Here is a 22,135-nt window from a genome sequence, read left to right on the forward strand (position 1 = left end):
AAACTTTTAACAATTGCTCATATTCATAGAATCACTCAACATAAAATTACTCAAAATGTAAACCTGTAACAATTGCTCATATTCATGGAATCACTTAACATGAAAACTTGTAACAATTGCTCATATTCATGGAATCACTCGACATAAAATTACTCAACATGTAAACCTATAACAATTACTTGTATTCATGGAATCATTCAACATGAAAACCTGTAACAATTGTTCATGTTCATGGTATCACTCAACATGAAATTACTCAACACAACAGATTTGTAAGACTCGCAACTAAGCCTTTCATCACAAACTCTCTCAATGTGAACTGTCATGGAATCTTTCAGCATGACATCCAACTCCCATCACAAAATCTTTCAAAGTGATGACATCATGGACTCTCTCAACATGATGAACACTATTGCACAGTGAAAGAGTTATCATAGCTAATCTGACAAATGCATTTGTTCACACAAGAATAGAAGTATGCATAAAAACAAAACTTAGTTCCATTTAAGTCTCAAATTTTACAAATACCACAAGCATCACAATTAAATATGAGACTTAAGGGGATTCCATAAACACTCCCTCTTAGTTATGGAGCCTCCCTCTAAAGCTAAGATCGCCCTCTAAAGCTCAACATCTCCCTTTGAAGGTATAATCCTTATCTTGTTGCATCCTCCAATCAAGAGAGATTATTAAAATCAACTATCAATGTTAAAAATAATCTCTTTCAAGCAATATAACCATAAATACTCATATCTTTGTGGTTTAATCTCAATAAACACACATACACAAAGAGATTTAGAATAATGCTCATAAATCTCATAGCATCAATATAATTATAAGAATATAATATTAACATCACAATAATATTAAAATCATCATAAAGATAACAAAGAAAACCTCCCTCTAAAATCATAAGCTCCCTCTGAGTCTTATATTTGCAGCAGATGTAAGTTCTAGATGATTTGCAGTTGCTTTCACAACACCACTACATAAAACAAACCAAGCATATTGCACCACAACCTACAAACTCCCATCACCTGAGAGTTATCAAAACAAAGTTACATTTCAGCATGAAAGAAGACCTATCCAGAAACAATGCAAACAATCAAAAAGATCTTAGATGATATGAATTCATTATGCCAACATAATTAGAAATCTGAAAAATACAGGAACCTGAGCATTTCAATTACACATTGCAATGACTCACATATACAGCTCAAACTTATGAGAGGAAAATTTATATTGAAGAAACACCACACGCAACGCACGACTAACTATTACGAAGGATGCAAAGAAAAGCAATTCCCTACAATCATCAAGACATGCTTGGAAACAAAAACTCTCAAATTATATAAAATCAAGACCCATGCAATCAAAAGATACTAAGCACAAATGAAGGTCGAACCGAGACAAGAAATGAGAATAGTTACGAGCATCCAATATACAAGAGACACCTCAAGAACCCTGTTAGTTGGTGTTTTTAACCCCAATTTTAAACTTGAAAACCCAATGTTTGTAATGGTCTTTCCTTTTTGTTTTTTTATTGATTCTCCTCCGACTTATATTGGAAATGTTGTGTAAAGTTATATTGTGGAAGGCAAGTTTCGGATGAAATTTCATGACAGCAAAGCAAAATATTCAAAGCCCAAGGTTCAAGGCTTTCCTTTGAAATTTTGGAACCATATTGGGCTAGGTTCAAAGTGGTTCTGAAGTATCTCGTACTCATTGAACAAGGTTCACTGTTTCAGAAGTTCAACAAGTTCAATGGTTCCATGATGCAGTGTTCATATTTCAAGAGTTTAGATCCAAGTTGATTTGCGGTTCAAGTTCAAAGATCAGATGTTTTCAACACGAATGCAGTGGTTCAAGTTCAAATGCAGGTTTGCCATAATCCAATCATGTATTAGAGTTTTGAAATTCACTGGTTCAGGTGCAAGGTTCAGACTCCATGTTCAGTTTTTAACATAGTTTTATAGTTCAGGCTCTTGATTCAAGAGTGAAGTCCAGATCCAACAAGATATGTCTTTGTTTCAAAGTGATTTAGATAGTTTCTTTTTGGTTCATATGACCTTTATGGTTTGTAATTCAGGGCAAAATACAATGACTCAAGATCCCCAAATATGAATCCAAGAGTGAAGTCCAAAGTTCGGGTTCAAGATTCCAGAATGCAAATTGAAACACCCCCAGAATAGTGCTTCAGTTCCAAGATTCAAGTTGGATAATCAAGAGGCATTTCATTATAAACTAAGTATCAGAGAGAATACATGCAAAATGAAGAATACTAATATAGTAGGTGTTACCCAACCATTAATTGGACCGGAAGTGTGGTTAAAACTATTTGAGCGATTAATACCATGAAAGGTATATGCCCATCTTGCAGTATGGCTTTTGAAGGCACAAACTACATTTGGGTTAGCAAAGTATAATACTTTATAAAAAAGTGAGGTTTGTATTGGTCCATAATCTATGCAAGTAATCCCCAAAGGCACAACCACTCAAATTTGTGAGTTAATGTACATAATGTGGGAATAGTAGCGAAGTGTTTGCCAAGATGCCACCCTTTGACAATGATAATTGATGATCATACACTTGGGTAATAGTTTGCAGTGTCAAAGATGTCGGCTTTATAATGTTTCTAATCACTATGAAAGCCGTTGCGATGTTTGAAGAAGTGGTTCATGGATTAAGGGAAGCATAATAAAGAGTCAACCCACATGAAATGAGTCATTTCCATCTTATTTAAGCAAGGATTCATAGATGATGCATGTATTATGCTCGGTGAAATGCTGTGTGTCGGCTTAAACTCCACGTAGCAATAGTGTCCAAGTATGCCAACTACTCAACAGAATGCTCGTGAGAAGAGCACGACATATAGATATACCAAATGGAGCCACAGTGCTTCTTTTGGAATTGAGTAGTCGGGATCCACTTGGCACGAGAGAAATATTAGATGAAATACCAGTTTGGGAAGGCACTTGAGCTCATTGAGTTTACTCTCATAAAGACACGAACTTCGTCAATATGCAAGTTCTCCTTCTATATGTAATTGCAGATGGTGATCAAGTATGGTGTGCCCTCGGGTTGAATGAAGAGAGTATTCAAGGCATGAACACAAAGAGAATGCGGGACCTTGCCCATCTCATGTGTATATGTCATACGTGCTTGGGAATGGAAGCGTCCACATAACGGGGATACACTTGACTTTGTAAGGAGATGGTCAATTAGAATAACAAAAGCCATAGACCGAACTCATACATCGAGTCGTATGTTAATATGGTGAAACATACCATGTATTTGAAGCATCAAGGCTCGAGTTATAAATAAAACATGGAAAAGGTCTCACTGTATCAATTTATTCTCCAATGTGCAATCGGTGACATCTAGAAGTAATGACTCGGCACCTAAGGAGAACATTCACTAACCGTTTGACATAATGTGAGCATTTCCATGGGGACAGCCTGAAAGTCATATTAATGAAGATCAGTGTGAATGTGATTGATTCTCAATTAGAGAAGCTAACCCTGAGAGGCATGGGCTCACATGTTTGTGGCCAATAATTTTAACGCTGCACTAAGGTTGCTGAACAGGGTGAGAGGTGTGGTCGTGGAATATCTATTCTCATCATTAAAAGCTCTCTCCCAATATGCATTGAGTGTGTCATGTTGTAATTGTAGTTCCTCAATCCCAAAACCGTGCCCATGTAATCACTTCGCACATCCACCAAGGTGTCTTTGAAAGATGGCATGGAATAGCTAGATTCCAATGTGATGAAGTCAGTAAACACATGCACAAGTTCATATTGTGGATGCCTCACAAAGAAATAAAGCCGGACTCCACGTAATTGTATAATAGGTTGGTAACCGTTAGGTGTAAATTCCATGGTTATGAACACTCTTATTGTCGTTATAGGATGGAGTTCCTACTACCAAATCATATGCCACCAATCAACATATTTTAGGGGTCCTGTATTCATAATATTATAAACAATGTTTATAATGTCTTAAAAGTATGTACAAAAAGAGAAGGGGAAGAAAGTCATTCCCAAGAATCAGTTGTCCAAACTAGATGGAAGAGAAGATAAATAGACCGAGAGAAGCAAGAAGGGTTCCACTTTTTTGCAGATAGGGGGTTCTAGTTTTTGTTCTTTTTTTGAAAGAGGCAGACTGTGTGCTGCATGAGAGGGGGAAGCGATTTTCCATTTTCTTATGTTACTAGATTGTATGCTAGGAAGAGAAAGAGATGGAAAGATAAATTAGTGTTTTTTTTGTGCATGTATTTGTAGTTTCCTTTTGAATGTACAAGGCTGACTCAATTTTGGAGTATAGTTTTCCCAAATTGAAGGGTTGTTCTGGAAAGCTTGAAGTTGTGTACTCATTCTGCCATCACATGATTATGGTATTGATAATGTTATATCTCCAGAATTTCATCTACTTGTTCATCAATTTATTTCAAAAGCTGCAATTATGTTTCTATTTTTGTTCCTCAAGTTCACAACATGGTGAGAGATTGTATCTCTTTACTTTAGGTGTGTAGTGTTTATGTGAAGTAGGTAATAGCTATTTGCCCCCCATCTAAGAATAGTGAGGGTAGCCTTCGCTTTCAGGTTAAAAGCATTTCATAATCTCATTCTTTGTATATCTAATCAAGGAGTTGTACCCTATAAAATTTAGAGGGCGCTTGCACCATCTAATGGCAAAGCAACCCAACTGTTTGTAGCTTTTTGTGTCTTCGTTGTTGGGCAAATAAGGGTTATTTTGGAAGTTTAAATTTGTCTACCAACCTCCAATAAAAGTAACACTTGAATTGCAGAGGAAAATAATCGAAGACATTATTAAAATAACCTTCATATTTCTTTTTAATGCTCACTATTGTATCTTATTATATCTTTGTAAATATTAGAATGTTTCTAATATTTAGGTGTAGTCTAGAATAGAATGTTTCTATTCTATTTGACTCTCCTCTTTGTATATATAGATCAGTTTGATCTCTGATTAATTCATTCAAGTATTCCACCATTTACATTTGTAACATGGTATCAGAGCTAGGGTTTAAACCCTCTGTGCAAATCGATTGAAAAATCATTTGGAAAATCATGGATTTGTTTTTTACAATTTTTTTTTCTTGGAAACCCGTGGCTTAGTCTGTAAATCACAAATTTGAAGGTCGTTTTTTCAAATATGTTCACACCCAGTTCTCATAAATTAGGATTTTTTGGTTGTTTTTTTCAAAAACGGGTCTGTCTATTCTTGTTGGATATTCTGCTCGCGTCTCTGCTGCCGGGTTTTGTTGTTTTTTTTAAACTTGCAAACATCATTTTTTTGCCTTTTTGACCTCTTTGGCCGCCGATTGTTATTTTGCTCGGAACCCTAGTTTTTTGACTTATGAAATTTTTTTCTGATCACATATTCTTGGTGGGGTTTTTGAAATTTCAAATGGGTCTTCATCAGATTTTTTGTGGTTGCCTCATTTTTTGTGCCTCAATTTTCGAGCCAGCGGATCTGGATTCCGACAACATTTTATTTTTCGGTTTTTCGAGCTCTTTTTTGGGCACTCCAATTTTTTTGGGTCTTTCATTTTCTCACCTCGAAGTTTGTGCCATTTGAAATATTTACATATTATAAGCATCTGTATCAGTAGCATCAGAAGTTAGACTCAATTAAACAGCAAGCCAATGCTGCCCAACACTTAGAGCAGAAAGAATCTATCTACCATGCCTTTATGGCTAGCATACCTGCAAATCATGTGAAATCTTCTGCCTGGTACATCGATTCTGGTGCCTCTCGACATTTCATTCATAGGCGTGATTGGTTTGTTAAATTCACTCCCTATTCTGACTCAGTAATCTTTGGAGGCGCTCCTTAGTTGGATGTTGTTTTCAGTGGAAATAAGTGTTCGATTATTGATCGTGCTTCTTGCACTACCCTTGCTTCCGGTCTTAAGGATCATGGTATTTATAGGCTTGAAGATTCAAGCGATTCCCTTGAGCATGCCTTCATCGCTAAATCGTCTGCTCTCAGCAGTCTTTGGCATCAACGATACGGTCATCTGAACATTCAATAACTAGCACAACTTGCTCGGGATAATTTAGTCCATGGCCTACCTAATATTCAGACCTAGAACCATCGCGTTTGCGGAGCTTGCCAAGCAGGGAAGCAACATAGGACACCATTTAAGAATGGTGAATTATGGCGGGCATCTAGAGTACTCTAGCTGGTCCATGCTGATGTATGTGGTCCTATGAATACTCCTTCTATTATTGGGAACAGGTATTTTTTACTCTTTGTGGATGATTTCAGTCGCAAAATGTGGGTATATTTTCTTAAGCAAGAATCAGATGCTTTTTTTGTATTTCAACAGTTTAAAGCTCTAGTAGAAAAAGAGTCTGGTTCCTCCATCCGTACTCTTAGGACCGATAATGGGGGGGAATTTTGTTCTTCTTCTTTCTCTGCCTTTTGTACTACTCATGGCATTAGACGTCAGTGCACCACACCTCACACCCCTTAGCAAAATGGTGTTGTAGAGCGTCGAAATCGTACCATAACAGAAATGGCTAGGGCTATGCTAGAACATAGAAATGTTCCCAAAAAATATTGGGCAGAAGCAGTATCCACAGCTGTCTACCTTCTTAACCGGTCACCCACCCTTGCAATTAATCATAAGACTCCTGAGGAAGCGTAGTCTGGTTGCAAAACTAGGATCAACCATTTGAAAGTTTTTGGCTCTCTGGCATATGTATGGATTCTTGATGCCAAATGCACTAAGTTGGATTCCAAAAGCCAGAAACTTATGTTTACAGGATACAGTCACACACATAAGGCCTACAGACTGATTGATGTAAATACTGATCGTTTAATCTTCAGTTGTGATGTTGTGTTTGATGAGGAACTCAGACCATTTCCGCTCTCTGACTCCCCACCACATTCTGAGATTCAGTCTTCAACAATCTCTGACTTGGGTTCTTCCATTTTATATGAGTGATCTGATGCTACTGATACACCACCTCAGTCACTTCCAGATAATACAACTCCTGCTCTGCTTCTCATCCAGCTATTCCGACAGCATCTGATATTGGCTCCTCGATTCTTCGGCCAAAATGGTGGGCTTAAACGATTAGTGATCTTCGTCCTGATGAACTCATTGAGGGTAGAACCTCTAGAAATAAGAGCCTCCAACACAACACAATGAATATAGCTCTTATGGCCAACATCCACTGTATCCCTGAGCCCCAGATATATGTAGAGGCCAAAGGAATTCCAGAATGGGAACAAGCAATGGATGCTGAGCTTTAGAGTCTTCAAAAGAACCACAACTGGGTTCTTTCAGATCTCTCTCCTGGGAAGAAACCCCTTAGCTGTAAATGGGTCTATAAGGTCAAGTACCATGCAGAAGGTACCTTGGACAAATACAAAGCCAGATTTGTTGCTCGAGGATTCACCCAGCGCGAAGGCATTAATTAAGAGGAGACATTTGCTCTGACAGCCAAGATGAGCACTATTCACATTCTTCTTGCAATTGCAGCTCAGTATGGTTGGAAAGTTCATCAGATGGATGTGAAGAGCGCCTTTCTCGATGGTGAATTACAAGAAGAAGTCTACATGACGCAGCCCCCAAGTTTTAAGGTTGCTGGTTCAGAACCCAAAGTATGTAGACTCCGGAAGGCCCTCTATGGTCTTAAACAGGCCCCTAAGGCTTGGTACATAAAGATTGATCATTACTTGGTTGCTCAAGGATTTCAGCGTAGTCCATTAGATAGTAATCTATATATTAAACATTCTGGTAATGATATTCTTTTTCTTGTTGTCTATGTGGATGATTTGATCATTACTGGAAATTTAGAACATTTGATTTCAGAAATCAAACAGGATCTATGCAGAACTTTTGATATGACAGATCTCGGATTGCTTCATTATTGTTTAGGTATTGAGGTTTGGTAGATTGACAACAGTATTTTTTTGTCTCAGTCCAAGTATGCCAGAAGTTTGCTTGATAGGTTTCGAATGCAGGATTGCAAATCTGCCTCCACTCCTATGGAGATTGGTCTGAAATTGTCCGCACAATCTGTTTCTCCTCTTGTAGATGAAACACTCTTTAGGTAGCTAGTAGGTAGTCTCATCTACCTTACTACTACTAAACTTGATCTTAGTTTTGCAGTCAGCTACATTTCACAGTTCATGACAAAGCCCAAGACTGATCATTGGATTGCAGCGAAACGTGTGTTACGCTATGTATATGGTACTTCAAATTATGGTCTTCTTTACACAAGGAGCACTACACCTCAGCTCAGTGGATTCACTGATTTTGATTGGGCCGGCTTAGTTGATGACAAAAAATCTACTTCTGGCTATGTGTTTAGTATCGGATCTGCAACAGTAACTTGGACCAGTAAGAAGCAACAGGCAAATGCACTCTTCTGTACAAAAGCAGAATATAGAGGAGCTGTCAAGGCAGCTTGTGAAGTAGTTTGGCTCTAGCAGATGCTTGCAGATATGCATATTCCTCAAATAGGTCCGACTTCTTTGTTTTCAGACAATCAGGGCGTACTCAAACTTGCCAAGAACCCAGTGTTTCATGAACGAACCAAGCACATAGAGCTTCATTGCCATTACATCCGACAATTAGTAGAAGATGGATCTATTCAGTTACGCTATGTCCCTACCTCAGAGCAATCAACAAATATTTTCACAAAACCCCTTGGTCCTGACAAGTTTGTTAAATTCAGGGGATCTATTGGTGTAGTAAATAGATTGAGCATTAAGGGGGGGTATTAAAATAACTTTCATATTTCTTTTTAATGCTCACTATTGTATCTTATTATATCTTTGTAAATATTAGAATGTTTCTAATATTTAGGTGTAGTCTAGAATAGAATGTTTCTATTCTATTCGACTCTCCTCTTTGTATATATAGATCAGTTTGATCTTTGATTAATTCATTCAAGTATTTCGTCATTTACACTTGTAACAGACATCGACGGAAATAAATAAGAGAATAAAAACGGTGACTGACACAATCAAATCAAGAAGACAAATGGAGATGAAGCGACAAGAAGACAGGTCATCGTCAGATAAATATGGAGACTTACTTGAATATCAAAAAAACAACAAACACATCAAGCACAAACATTTTATTCTTCACAAGAATCGACAAGACTTCCAAAGAATGTAGGAGGACAATTGTAACAAACACCAACATCATTTCATGAAATGTCGGCAATTAACAATTACGAACTGTTGTCTTGTAGTAACCACAACAATCAATAGATAATATCTTGACATATCTATGATGCCATGACATTTGATTCCAGCAGTGAAGAAAGCGCACACAATAATAAAATATATAAGAAGTCAAAGAAAACCATCAACTTAAGATTAGCTCCACGATAACTCAGAGAAATTCCCACCAAAAAAAAATCCAGCCGCAAGCAAACTTGAGGCAAAAGAAATAAAGACCATTCAAAATGGAGGTAATAAATTGCAAATGCCACTCATAGTGGCAAGGCATGAAAAAACGGAGATATGAAATAGACAAAAGAAGAATATAATGACAATGCCTAGTCATGATGACTTGAGATGTGGAGTCCACGCAGATGTGGGAGAAAGAGAAATCTAGGTTGCAAAAGCACAACATGAGAAAATAATAAACTTCCACTAATAATGACCAAAAAAATGCAAATCACGATGTAACCTAGTCATCATAGACGACAATATGGAAAACAATACACAAAGAGAAGCACAAAGATTAAATTCATACAAAATCGAGGCATGCAGATAATACCAAGAGACATGAACCACCAAAAATAATAATAATGAATGTCGCCATGCTTCATACAGAGTAAGGTGACTGAGAAGGAGGTTACGAAAACATATACAACCCCTACTATACTCTAGATTGGATTTGACAGAGAATAAGATATCCATAAGATCAACAATATCAAACAAAAAATCTCCAAGCTCCATCACCAGGAGTGATAAGTTAAGAATGGTCCACCAAACATCAGGATTATGATACATAATCTGCAATAGACAGAATTCTAATGAACAAGAATAAAGATGGTAAATCTCAAATTCATGTGAGCATGACAGATAGCCTCGAGAACATATGAGATTTGAAATTACGAGAGAGGAAGACTTCCCTAGATGCTGATACCATGTTAAAACTAGAGCCCAGAAACTAAAGATGAAATACAGTAATAAAGAAATCATATGAGAGAAAATCAACACCAGAAGATATCCTTGGAAAACCCTGCTAGGATGAAGGGAAAAAGCTAGCCTCACAACAAAAGATCATTTTATTTATAATAAGAGTCCAAGTGTACAATATCCTTTGCTTGATGTGAATATATAACAATCGGAGAGACTCTTCACATTATAATCGAAAGGCCTCTTGAGATTCCCATAACTCCTATAACTAATTATAACCCTTCGAATATTCATGCCTTAATGCATGTGAATGACACATGTCATTTACATTTAATATTACAAAGTAAACATAAGTGTTAGTTTCAATTGAAGGTGACAATAATGGTAATACTATCCATATTTTGAGAGATAAAGATCTCTATTGCAGCTACAATCTTCAACAGAAATTACTTCTTGTCCAAAACTTTCTTAAGCCGCGAGACATGGAATATGTTATGAAGTTTACTATCTTCAAGAAGTTCAAGCTCATAGGCTACTTCCTATAGTCTTCTTATAATTCTATAAGGCCTATAGAACTGAGGCTTGAGTTTTTCCATTCCATTATTCTTGATCGGAGATTACTTGTAAGGTTGTAATCGCAAGAATACCAAATCTCCAACCATGAAGGATCTTTCAACATGCTTCTTATTTGCATATATCTTTTGTTGATTTTGAGCTCGATGTAGATTTTCTTTAAGAGTTTTGACAATGTCAACACTCTGTTTAGTGAAACCTTGTGTACTTGGGACCTTGCTTTCTTGGGGTATCAATTCTCCAAATGTTGAAGCATCACAACCATATGGTGCCTTGAAAGGACTCATTCCTATAGACATATGATGAGTGGTGTTGTAGCAATATTCTCCTAGTTGTAGCCACTTAATCCATGTGTTCTGTTGTTTTGTAACATAGTTCCTCAAGTATCCTTCTAACCATTTGTTCACCACCTCAGTTTGCCCATCAGTTTGGTGCTCAGAGTTAGAGTTGTTCTTGCTAGATGAAAGAGCCCTTACCAAAATTTGCTAAGGAATTTACTATGTTTATTACTGATAATATTTTGAGGAGGCCCATGGAGTTTGTAAATTTCTTTGAAAAACAATTCAGCTATTTGGTGGGCTTTGTATTATGTGGAAATAACAAAGAAATGAGCATATTTTGTAAGCTTGTCTACTATCACAAAGACGCTATCCTTCCCTTGTACCTTTGGAAACCCTGTTATGAAATCCATGAGCACACTTTTCCATTCTTTTGGTTGGAATTGGCAATGGTTACAATAACCTTGTTGGATATGTTAATTCGGTCTTATTCTGCTAACAAGTCATGCATTCTTGTACATGTCTTTGTACATCTCATTTCAAGCCTTTCCAAGAATATTTTTCCCCAACATGTTTGCGTGTCTTATAGTACCCGTGATGTCTTGCTAATGGATTGTCATGATATTACTTCAAAATTCTTTCCTTCATTTTTGAGTGAGGAGTTAGGTATATTCTTCCCTTGTAAAGAACAATGTCATCACATATTTTGAAGTCTTTGTTGGGTAAGTTTTCATTTAGTCAGGAATTTGCCTAGGGTGTGCATTATAGCTGACATGTTTGCATGCCTTATAGTACCCTTGATGTCCTGCTAGTGGATTGTTATGATATTCCTTCAGAATTCTTTCCTTCATTTTTGAGTGAGGAGTCAAGTATATTCTTCCCTTGTAAAGAATAATGTCAATGTTGTCAGTGTCAGCGTTTACTCCTCCTCGTGAGCAGATTTGTACTTGCCTTGAGTATGTACTGGCTGCCGTTGACTACCTCTCTCATATTTTGAAGTCTTCATTGAGTTAGGACTTTGCCCAGGGTGTGCATTATAGCTGACATGTTTGCATGTCTTATAGTACCCTCGATGTCTTGCTAATGGACTGTTATGATATTCCTTCAGAATTCTTGCCTTCATTTTTGAGTGAGGAGTTAGGTATATTTTTCCCTTGTACAGAATAATGTCAATGTTGTCAGTGTCTGCGTTTACTCCTCCACGTGAACGGATTCCTAGTTGCCTTGGCTTGCACATGTACTGGTTGCTGTTAACTACCTCTCCGCGATGAGAATCGGATGATTGTGCTTGTGTCTTCGATGACGACTTTGATTGTTTCATACCCCTATTTGTTTATACGAGTCTGACTTGATGTGACCCCTCTGAAGTGGTGGATCGTTTCGGTTTGCTATGTGTTGTGCGCTATAACCCCCATGACTCAAATTAAATATAATTTTCCCTAACTTAAATTGTAATCAAGTGCAATTGCTTTGTGCAGTGGGTTCACTTATAACTTAGTTTAGAAAATGTGATTAATTCAATTGTTTATTTTATAATCAATTTAAAATAAATAATAATATTAATCATTTTATCAACTAATTAACATCAATTATATTACATTCATATCTTCAATTAATTTATAACAATATTCATTACAGTATTTAATTGATTTATAACAATATACATAACATTTTTTAATCTTAGTCGAGGTTCATTGCAGGTGACAATTTAACATCCTAAAAATTTATATTAATGAAAAAGGTGTCCAAATGATAGTTCAAAATCTTGTTCTCTGCCACTTCTTAGAAAGGCAATTTTTTTTCTTTGCAAATATTGGAGGGAAATCGATAACTTCTCGGGAATTTAGAAAAATGACTTAAATTTAATTAAAAATGCATTTTCCCTACAAAATTCAATAAGTAGATGCATGTACTGAGTCAATAAATGAGTAAACAAACCAAATAAGCTGATCTAGATATATAAAAATGCAATAAATAACAAAATCACATCCTCGTGTGGAATGCCGATGTAGTAAGAGACTTTGAACTTTGAAGCAAACTACAAATACTGAATTGTCTTTGTATAAAGATAAGCAAATACAAATGTCAAGTATAATATGAAAGTAGTCTACATCTTCCTTTTCCCCCTCCTAGTAGTTTTAATAAAAATTATGGGAGAGGGAGGGGGTTTAGCAACTCTAGCCGTAGCAGTCGTTTGTGGTGGTGCTAGTTCTGGCCTTGGCAGTGACTTCTCATCCTCCTCGTCCTTACTATCAATGTACTCACTGTCCGTGTCCTCACTCTCACTAGCCTCCTCTTGAAAGTTGTCCAATCTTGCTGCAAAACCCTACTCCTCCATAGCCTATCTCTCCAACTCATATATGTCATCCTTGATGAACAATGAACGCTACTCCTGTGCTGTCTAATCACCAAAAGGATCTTTGTCAGCCAAATCAGTTGGCTTAGCTGCCGATGACATTACCTTTCTTATTCGCAACTTGAGGTTATAATGCACAAAGACACAGTCATTTAGGCGTTTTTGTGTTAACTTGTTCCTCTTCTTTGTGTGAATGGATTCAAACAAGCTTCAATTACGTTCACAACTAGATGAGCTACATGGTTGACATAAGACGCGAAGAGCTCGTTTTTGCAGATTTGGGATATTTCCACCCCAGTTTTGCCACCAAGCATTTGCAAGATATATATTAAAGAGTTAGAAAGCAAGATGAGGACAAGGTTTCCAAATTCCAAATATTGTACTTGGGGCTTGAGGAGAATAGTTTGCCTGTTGCATTTTGATACTCTTCCATCTTGGCCACAATGAGGATTCTCACCGCAATGTTAGGTACCATCCTCTGCATGCATTCACTAAAGCCCTCCATGACTTCAATATTGGGATTCGTGTATGATGGAGAGAAGCGGTAACAAGGGTTGAGGAAATACCCCGCTGCATGAATGGGTTGTTGGAGTTGATTGCTCCACCTCCTATCAATAATATCCCATATGGGCTGAAATTTTAGGCTCTTCCCCCTATACTTATTTCTTAGAGCCTCTTTGGCCCTATCGATGGCCTCATAAAGGGGCCTAATTGGGGTTTGTTCCCCATTTACCAAGCGGAGAACTCTAACCAAGGGCTTCACCATCTACAATTGAAATGTAGAAAACAATTATTAATTAGAGATTAGGGTTATAAATTAATAATGAAATACTTTATTAATAAGTACAAAAAAAAAAAATTCAACTTTTGAAGTTTCCAAGTTACCTCCACAATTTCTATAGCTTGATCAAAAAATTGGATGTCAAAGACAATGCCTGGAACACTTTGTCCATCGGCCTTCTTTGAATAACTTGACTGTAGCCATTTTGGACACAAACATCTGCCTCAAAGGATTCATATGAAGAAGAACACTTTGCAACATTAAAAAATTGTTGCAAATCTTGTGACTGTGGGTCTAACCAACTCCTTGTCTTCGGTGAAGTCTCTCATCAAGCGAAGGATCCAAGGGTGATTGTAGATATATTTTGTTACCTTCCTTGCTTCCTCTACAACCAGTTTCACCCAATCCAATTTCCCTATATCCTCCAAAAGAAGGTTAATAACATGCGATGCACAAGGAGACCAAAAGAGTGTGTGATGCTTTTCTTGTAAGATCCTATTTGCTGCCACATATGCTGTTGCATTGTCGGTTATGATTTGCACCACTTTTTCAGGCCCAACCTCCATCACAATATTCTTTAGCATTAGAGCCAAAGTTTCAACTGTCTTTATCTTGTCTAAGGTATCAAAAAGATTTAAGAAAAACTACTTGATCCTTGCAAGAAACCAAAAAATTGATAATGGTACGGTTTCCATTTGAAAGTATGGTGCAGCCATACTACTTCCATTGTAACTTTTGCTCTTCAACTACATCTTTACCCCTAGAAACAGCATGTATCAACAATTCTAGAAAATTAGATTAAGTACAAACTTTGATTAAAAAACAATTACTTATAACAAAAATAAGTAAATTGTAAAAGTATTAAAGTTTGAAATAAGTAAACTAACCTCCCACTCAAGGCTGCAGGAGTATGTGGCTTGTAGGCCTTTTTTGCTAGCGTACGACTAGTCACAAAATACATAAAATATTGACTTGCTGCCACATTGAAGGAGAGATTGTTAAAAAACCAAAAATCAACACATTGAATGTCAAGTTGCTCATGCACATCATGGTTCCATCTAGTACCCTCTAGTGATGGTTGTACTCTAGGCTATGCCACAAGGTTCGAGTTCGAATTCGTGTTCAACAATAATAAAATTCGGATGAAATTCGACAAAGAAAAAAGTTCCAAAATTTTTTAATAATTAAATTCACCTTGATTCATTTTACTTTTTAATATGTGATAAATTGATAAAAATGATGTTTATTAAATTTGAATATATTATAATAATCTTTAAAAAAATGTCATTTAGTATATTGAAAACTTCAAATTAAAAATTATTAATACATATATCTCATAATAAAATCTAATTTAAATATAATAAATATAAAGGTTTACTGTATTAAATAAAACACAAAATTAATTAACGTATCAACATATTTTGAAATATAAAATATGAAGATCTAAATTTTATTTGAAAAAGCAAAAGCAAAAGCAAAAAAAAAAATTGAAATATTAAATTTTAAAAGAACAACCACCTTACCCTACTCTGACATGTGCTACATATAATCTACTTTTTTTTAGTTTTTTAACAAAATAAGTTTTGCTAGTTTCGTCCTCCCATCACAATTGGCAAATTCGATTTGGTGATTGTTACAATATGTAGGAGCGATGATGCCCTGAGCGTAAATGTGAGGACAATTAGGTAGATGACTATGAGTCATTGTTGACGGGTGATACAAAATTTTAAGAGTTACGTAGGAATGCCTTTGGCAAAGTTGGTGCCACCGGTGGACAAACATGCCATAAGATGTTGAAGATTTTCAACTGTCCATTTACCATCCATTAAGGAAAATAATTTTCGTATTACAGGTTGGGAATTCATTTCGTGCTTCTGTCCACAGGATACTCACTCAACTTGGCTACATTCGTTTGGTTTTTTCTTCAACTACTTGAAAAACCCAAAAAAAATCACTATTTTAAAACTATGTTTTATTAAAAGAACATGCCTTTGACCTGTACAAATTTATTGGCAAATTTAAACAATTTTTATTTCTAAGTCTTGAAGTTTGCCGATTTTTGAACCTCATGGCCGAAATTTGGTGAACGCTATGACTTAGGTTCCAAGTGTGTTTCTGTACACAAAATAAACATCAATAGAAGAGTTTTGTGGGTCTAGAACCTAAGGGCCTAACACGGGTAGGTGTGTTCCATGCGTGGATTAGTGGCCACGGAAAGAGCCTTCTATCCCCTCAAGTGCATCTTCTTCTTCATCGAGGGTGACTGGGATACTTGGTCATAACCCACATCATTTCATTATGAATCATGATAATTGGTTTAGCACAATCATTAGTCATGACTAGAAAATAATAAATGATTCTTAAAAGGAAAGATACCTTGGTATTCGTAAATGGTTGCCCTATTGGCCAATTTTGCCCCCTCCCTTTTCAACAACTTCTCTTCTTGGGCATTGAACAAAGCAATCATCTCTCTTTTTATTTTCTTTGTAGTCGCATCACAAATCCTTGTGTCACACTTTGGTATTTCATACGAGATATGCCTCCGTGTACTTGTTTTTCGCATTTTATGCATATGACACTATTATACTCTGTTCTTTCAAAGACTTATTTCCATGCAAAGTCTCTAGCCCCTTTAGGGTGCATGCCTATGAATTTAGATGGACATGCTATTGGGGTATTGGGAGATGCTATATTTGACCCAGTAGGAAGCCATATTTGCCCTTTGATGTAAAATCAACCTATCTACACGTACAAAATGAGCCACAAATTTAGAAATTTGATAAACATATTTAGGAATTCACTATATTAGATTAAAACTTCAAATAAGTTTAAACACAAGCTGCAAATTCAAAGAATAAACAAAAATTGTATTAGATTATGAAATTATTGAGAAAAAAATGATTTTCTTTGGAAAAATTGCAAAAACATGGTGTTAGATCTTTGTCATTACACTCTAAAACGTGTTAGAGAACATTAGAAATGGTATTTGTAGAGTCTTAACTAAGTTAGATATGCAAGTATGGCAAGGCAAAACAATTTTTAACTCAAACGAACAAAAAATTAAGAAACTTACTTGTGAATCTGGATTTGCTTGAAAATAGCTTCGAAATCTGTTCTGAATCCACTGGCAATTGCTCTAAATAATGAGCAAACACCAATTTTCTCCTCGCAAATCTTTCTCCCACACCCAGTAACCTCAACGCTGCAAATTGGAAATAATAAACTCATTTCTGGGCATCTCTGTCATTTTACTGGCAAACTCATGCACTGCCTGCAAGAACTTAAGCACTTTTTGTGAGAAGTTGCAGAGATATTGCCGAGAAATTGGTCTTTTATTGCGGCGAGAAGTTCAAATTCTCTGGACCAGAATCTTGCACAAAAAGTATGAGTTTTCTTGCCGAGACTAGAATTTCTGCGCTATTTTGAACTATGGTCCATACGTTAAAAGCTAGGAAATTTGTAATTCAAGAAATGGTTAAGAGTCAAGACTGTTAAAGTATTAGTTTTTTTATTGCTTTTTAGGTAAAATACACATCTTTTGGGAAATTGTGTATTTCCTAGTAATTGAAAAGCTATGATTTGTAGAAGTAAACCAGATAATTGAAGATTCTGGTAAAGTTGCTTTTTACTGTAGTCCTTCGTTGTATAGTGATTTCAAATGTCAACTAATGTAAATAATAATCAATCTTGTTTAAATGTTATAGAAAGGTACCTCTTGCAGTACTAATTCAATATTTTTGGCCTGTATCTATCCTAGTTCTGTACCTGATGTCAAAGCCATTTTGCTGGACCAGAAAACTATGGGTTGGAAACAGTCTGTAATCTGTTCAATGAGAGTAATATGCTGATTTTTTATTTTGTTGTGATTTGAGATTCAAATCGTAGATAGCAGAGCTTTGCAATTTTTCTGTTGATCCTCATGACATCGTTGATTGACCCATTAAAGCTATCTTCTGTACTTCAGCCTTCCACAAAACTAATGTGTGTTACTGTTAAAATCCATCAAACAATACAATAACTCAACAATTGGATACTATTCTATTGGGTGATATTGTAGGAGACAATGAGTCATAAAAACCTATTAATAATTAACATGTATCAATGCTAAAGATTAGTTTGGGTTTTAAAAATCAATACACATTGAGTAAATTTAATAGTTTGTTTCAATATGATCTAACTATTCCCCTTCACATTATTTGGGGCATAGTTGAAAAACTCGGTTTCAGCAATATCTCGGCTAGGCCAATTTTTTTGAAGATATTGGGATCGCCAAAAGCTGGGCAAAAATTTTGGCAATAAATCGACACTTCTATCAAACATTTGAAAGTATACAATTTATTAAAATATTCTTTAAAACACACACATACACACCAAATTGTAGAACATATAATGATTTGAGATGTTCACCATATATTGATCAAAGTTTAAGTTAAATAGTATTCATTAATTTAAGAAAAGTTCTTACTACATTTATCAATTTAAATTTTTAATTAATACAATTAATAAAATTTATAATTAGTAACTTCTTGTATATTAAATATTTAGTTTAATAATTATAAATTAAATTCATTAACATAATAAAATTTCATATTGTGTTATTAATTTAATAAATATAATTAATAGTGTTTACTAAATATTTAATAATTACTAGTATACATTCACAAATTAAGTATAAATTAAACAGTATAAAATTATAAATTTTACAAAATGTATTTATTGAATTAATAAATATTAAACACAGTATAAAATTTTAGTAAATTAAACACAGTATAATTTTTCTATTAAATTAAACACAGTATAAATTTTTATTAAATTAAACACAGTATAATTTTTTATTAAATTAAGCACAGTATAAATTTTTATTAAATATTAAACACCTTAACACAGTATAATTTTCTATTAAATATTAAAGACTCTGTAAAATCTAATACGCATGCTATGCTCCAGAGTGCTATGCCTAAGAATATTGTTCTTCACAAAATGGTAATACAGATTCCAGAATACTTGGCGACCTGCGATCTGCAACCTGGTGACTGCAAAATTTCAAATATTCGATTCTGGCGACCTGCGTTTGATATTTTCCTTTATGCTACAGTTGACCTACTATTTCCTTTGATGCAGCAGGTCTCAAAAAATGTTGAAAACAAAAATGATAAAATTTTAAAACCTAAACCACTAAACTTAAACATTTTGGTTTGATTGATATTTCCAGCGATTTTCCGAATATTTCGGCAGTTTTTTATATTTTTTTCGCAGCGTTTTTTTGGTAATTTTGGCCCCAATATTAGCTGCAATTATACTGGGAGCAGTTAAGGTCTGCGAAATATCTGGTATTGGCAATATGCTGCCAAAATTTTTAACTATGAATTGGGATTTTCTAAGGTAAATACTAAATAGATTGTAGGAATGATTGAGTTTGATGTATTGTTCGAATCAGGGCAGAGCCTTGGAATATTTGGCTGTCAAGATGCACTAAACTAGCTGAGTCTGGGCAAATCTCGAGCTTAAGACTTGACCACTTTAATTTTCATAAAAATCTGCAAAATACATATTTGTTATTGCAAATCTCTAAATATTCTCAGACAAAGCCACAATTTAGGATTATCTTGTTTCATGCATTGAACAACTTGTTTAGTATACAAGTATTGTAGGGATGAAGTTATTTGGTTGCTAAGGTTTTTTTCGTTAAAAGCCGCATTAAACAAGATTTTAATTCCTTAAAATCTGCAAATTTATTGTGTTTTTCAATTTGCCAAGTTTGGGTGCCAATCTTGAGGCAAGTTTGAGTCTTATTATTTCAGTTCAAATTGACGATGTTAGTGGTTCATTGCTATTAAGATTTTATTCATCACTTTTGCAGATAGTCAAGGTAGAACTGCATTGCACTGGGCTGTAGATCGTGGTCAGTTGAAGACTATTGAAATTCTTGTTTCAAAAGGATCAAATGTTAATGCTAAGGTATGTTTTATAAGAGCCATTATACTTGTTTATTCCCAGATTTTTTAATTTTTTCCCTCTATCTCTTGAGGCATTTTCTATAATAATGATGCAATCTGAGTTTGGGATGCATTGATTCAGATAAACTATACATTGGTAGTTACGTGATGCTATACTTAAGATAATGCAATATATTCTAACAAATGTAAGATATCGATGATGATACTATGGCACACCTTTTTAATCGGAATTACTTCAAATTGTGCTGTACATTTTTAAGTACCAAAATTTAAATAATGCACTCCAAAATTATCTGGTGTTCCATGTTGTTTTATAAAGTCTGATGATTTTATGGCGAAAGCTTAAAATGCTACACTTTCTTATACTTATCAATCAAAAAGCTATAGCACAAAAATACAGATATTTTCCTTCTAATTTTAAAGTAGTGCTCGTTCGGCACAGGGAAACCATCAGATTGGTTGCCTTCCCAATCATAAATGATGATATCTTATCATCGCCCCGGAGCACACGGCATATTCTGTACATTGCAGAATTCATTACTATTGATGCAAGAATGGTCTTGCTTATATACGAATCAAGTTTCAATGCCTCCTAATAGACCTCCAGCCGACCTTGTAGTTTTGGTGCTAACAAAAGGATCAAACCTATTAATTATAAGTTACATTCATATAGGTCTTGCCCAATTACATAACTGCAAGTTACATGAATTGTTCAATTAGGGCCAGACCCAAATAAGGATTATTAGCAACATAGCTAAGGCAGATAGGCCAATTAGCCATTAGGTGCACTAGGTCAGCCCTAGAAGGTATCTGACTTAGCTACACATCAACACTTCCTCCTACCTGTTGATGTTTTTTCCAGAACTAATGATAAACAGTTAAAAAAACAGAAGTAGAAGAAAATAGGTATAGAAGACATAATGGCGGATAACCCTCCAAGTAGAGGCAAAAACCCAGCGAAACTAGAAAAGTACTTCGTTTATTAATAATAGAAGTTAAAAGTACAATGCTTTCAATTTGATGTGATATCATAATCACACAAAGCAATCATATCTATATGCGTTGAATTTGTTAATGTTTTAGCATCAGTAGAAGTAAAATGATGATTATCTGATATACTAATCAGTGTTTATGTTTTCAGACAAACTGTCATTGTTACTTATTAAACACACACACACACACACATATATCTGTTACAAGATTCAAGAATTGGCAGATTAACGGATTTCCGGATGATTGATTGATTAATAGAGGAACAAATGTGTTCCTTATAAAGAATTACAAGGATGTTGTTTCTAAAAGAAACAATGTAGACTGAAGACGGAATTAGAAACAAAACTAGAGACAGGATAAGAAACATTCCTATCTGGACTGAAGACAAAAGAGACAGGATAGGAAACATTCTTATCTAGATTGAAAGACGAACTACAGACAAGTAGTTGACTATTATAGAAAGTATAAGATATTATCTTAATACTCTCCCTTAATGGTCAACGTACGGATGTCGGAACATTCTGTGATAACTGAGACCCTCCCTGGATCTACAGAATGCTAAAACCACGAAGCTTTGCCAGAAGAGAGCTATGACTCAAAATAGGTTGTAGTTACAAAACTTCGTTTTTGTGAAAAAAACGGTAAAACCCAGAATCTCACGCAACCTTGCGTATTACAGACAACTTGAAATGATTTTTGAGGAGAAAATCAACAAACCCAGAAAAACAGAAACAGATTCAGAAGGCGAAAAATGCAGCTTCGCCTTGATTAGGAAGCTCGACAACTTGTGCTGTTGGTTGGGAAGCATTTTGCCTTGCTTGCGCAGCCAAATGTTTACGGCACTCGAACTTCATATGGCCAAACTTGTGACAGTAATGACACTGTACATTTTGCTTCATAGAGCCATCCAGGGATTGAGCAGAAGGTTGATGCTGGAAAGGTTGAGAAGACTAATGGTTGCCGATGTTCTGTTGAAAGGATTTGGCAACAAATGCCTGCTTTGAGGAGGCTGTAGAAGCACTGCTGCTAAATTGTTGTTTCCAACGATCTTGCTGCAG

The 22,135-nt window shown here is 35.4% G+C and overlaps 1 protein-coding gene across 1 annotated transcript in view; it reads left to right on the top strand.

Moving 5' to 3' along the window:
- The window catches only part of LOC149544745 (acyl-CoA-binding domain-containing protein 1-like), an 80,762-nt gene that overhangs the window by 17,813 nt on the left and 40,814 nt on the right, over positions 1–22,135 (top strand). Inside the window, exon 5 of the mRNA XM_089795326.1 lies at positions 19,988–20,085. Coding sequence (XP_089651452.1) covers positions 19,988–20,085 — 98 coding nt within the window. The remainder of the gene's footprint in view (positions 1–19,987; positions 20,086–22,135) is intronic.

This window comes from Cupressus sempervirens, chromosome 8 (genome assembly GCF_028749045.1).
Source record: "Cupressus sempervirens isolate cs-2001-9-10 chromosome 8, ASM2874904v1, whole genome shotgun sequence".
NCBI classification, from domain to species: domain Eukaryota; kingdom Viridiplantae; phylum Streptophyta; class Pinopsida; order Cupressales; family Cupressaceae; genus Cupressus; species Cupressus sempervirens.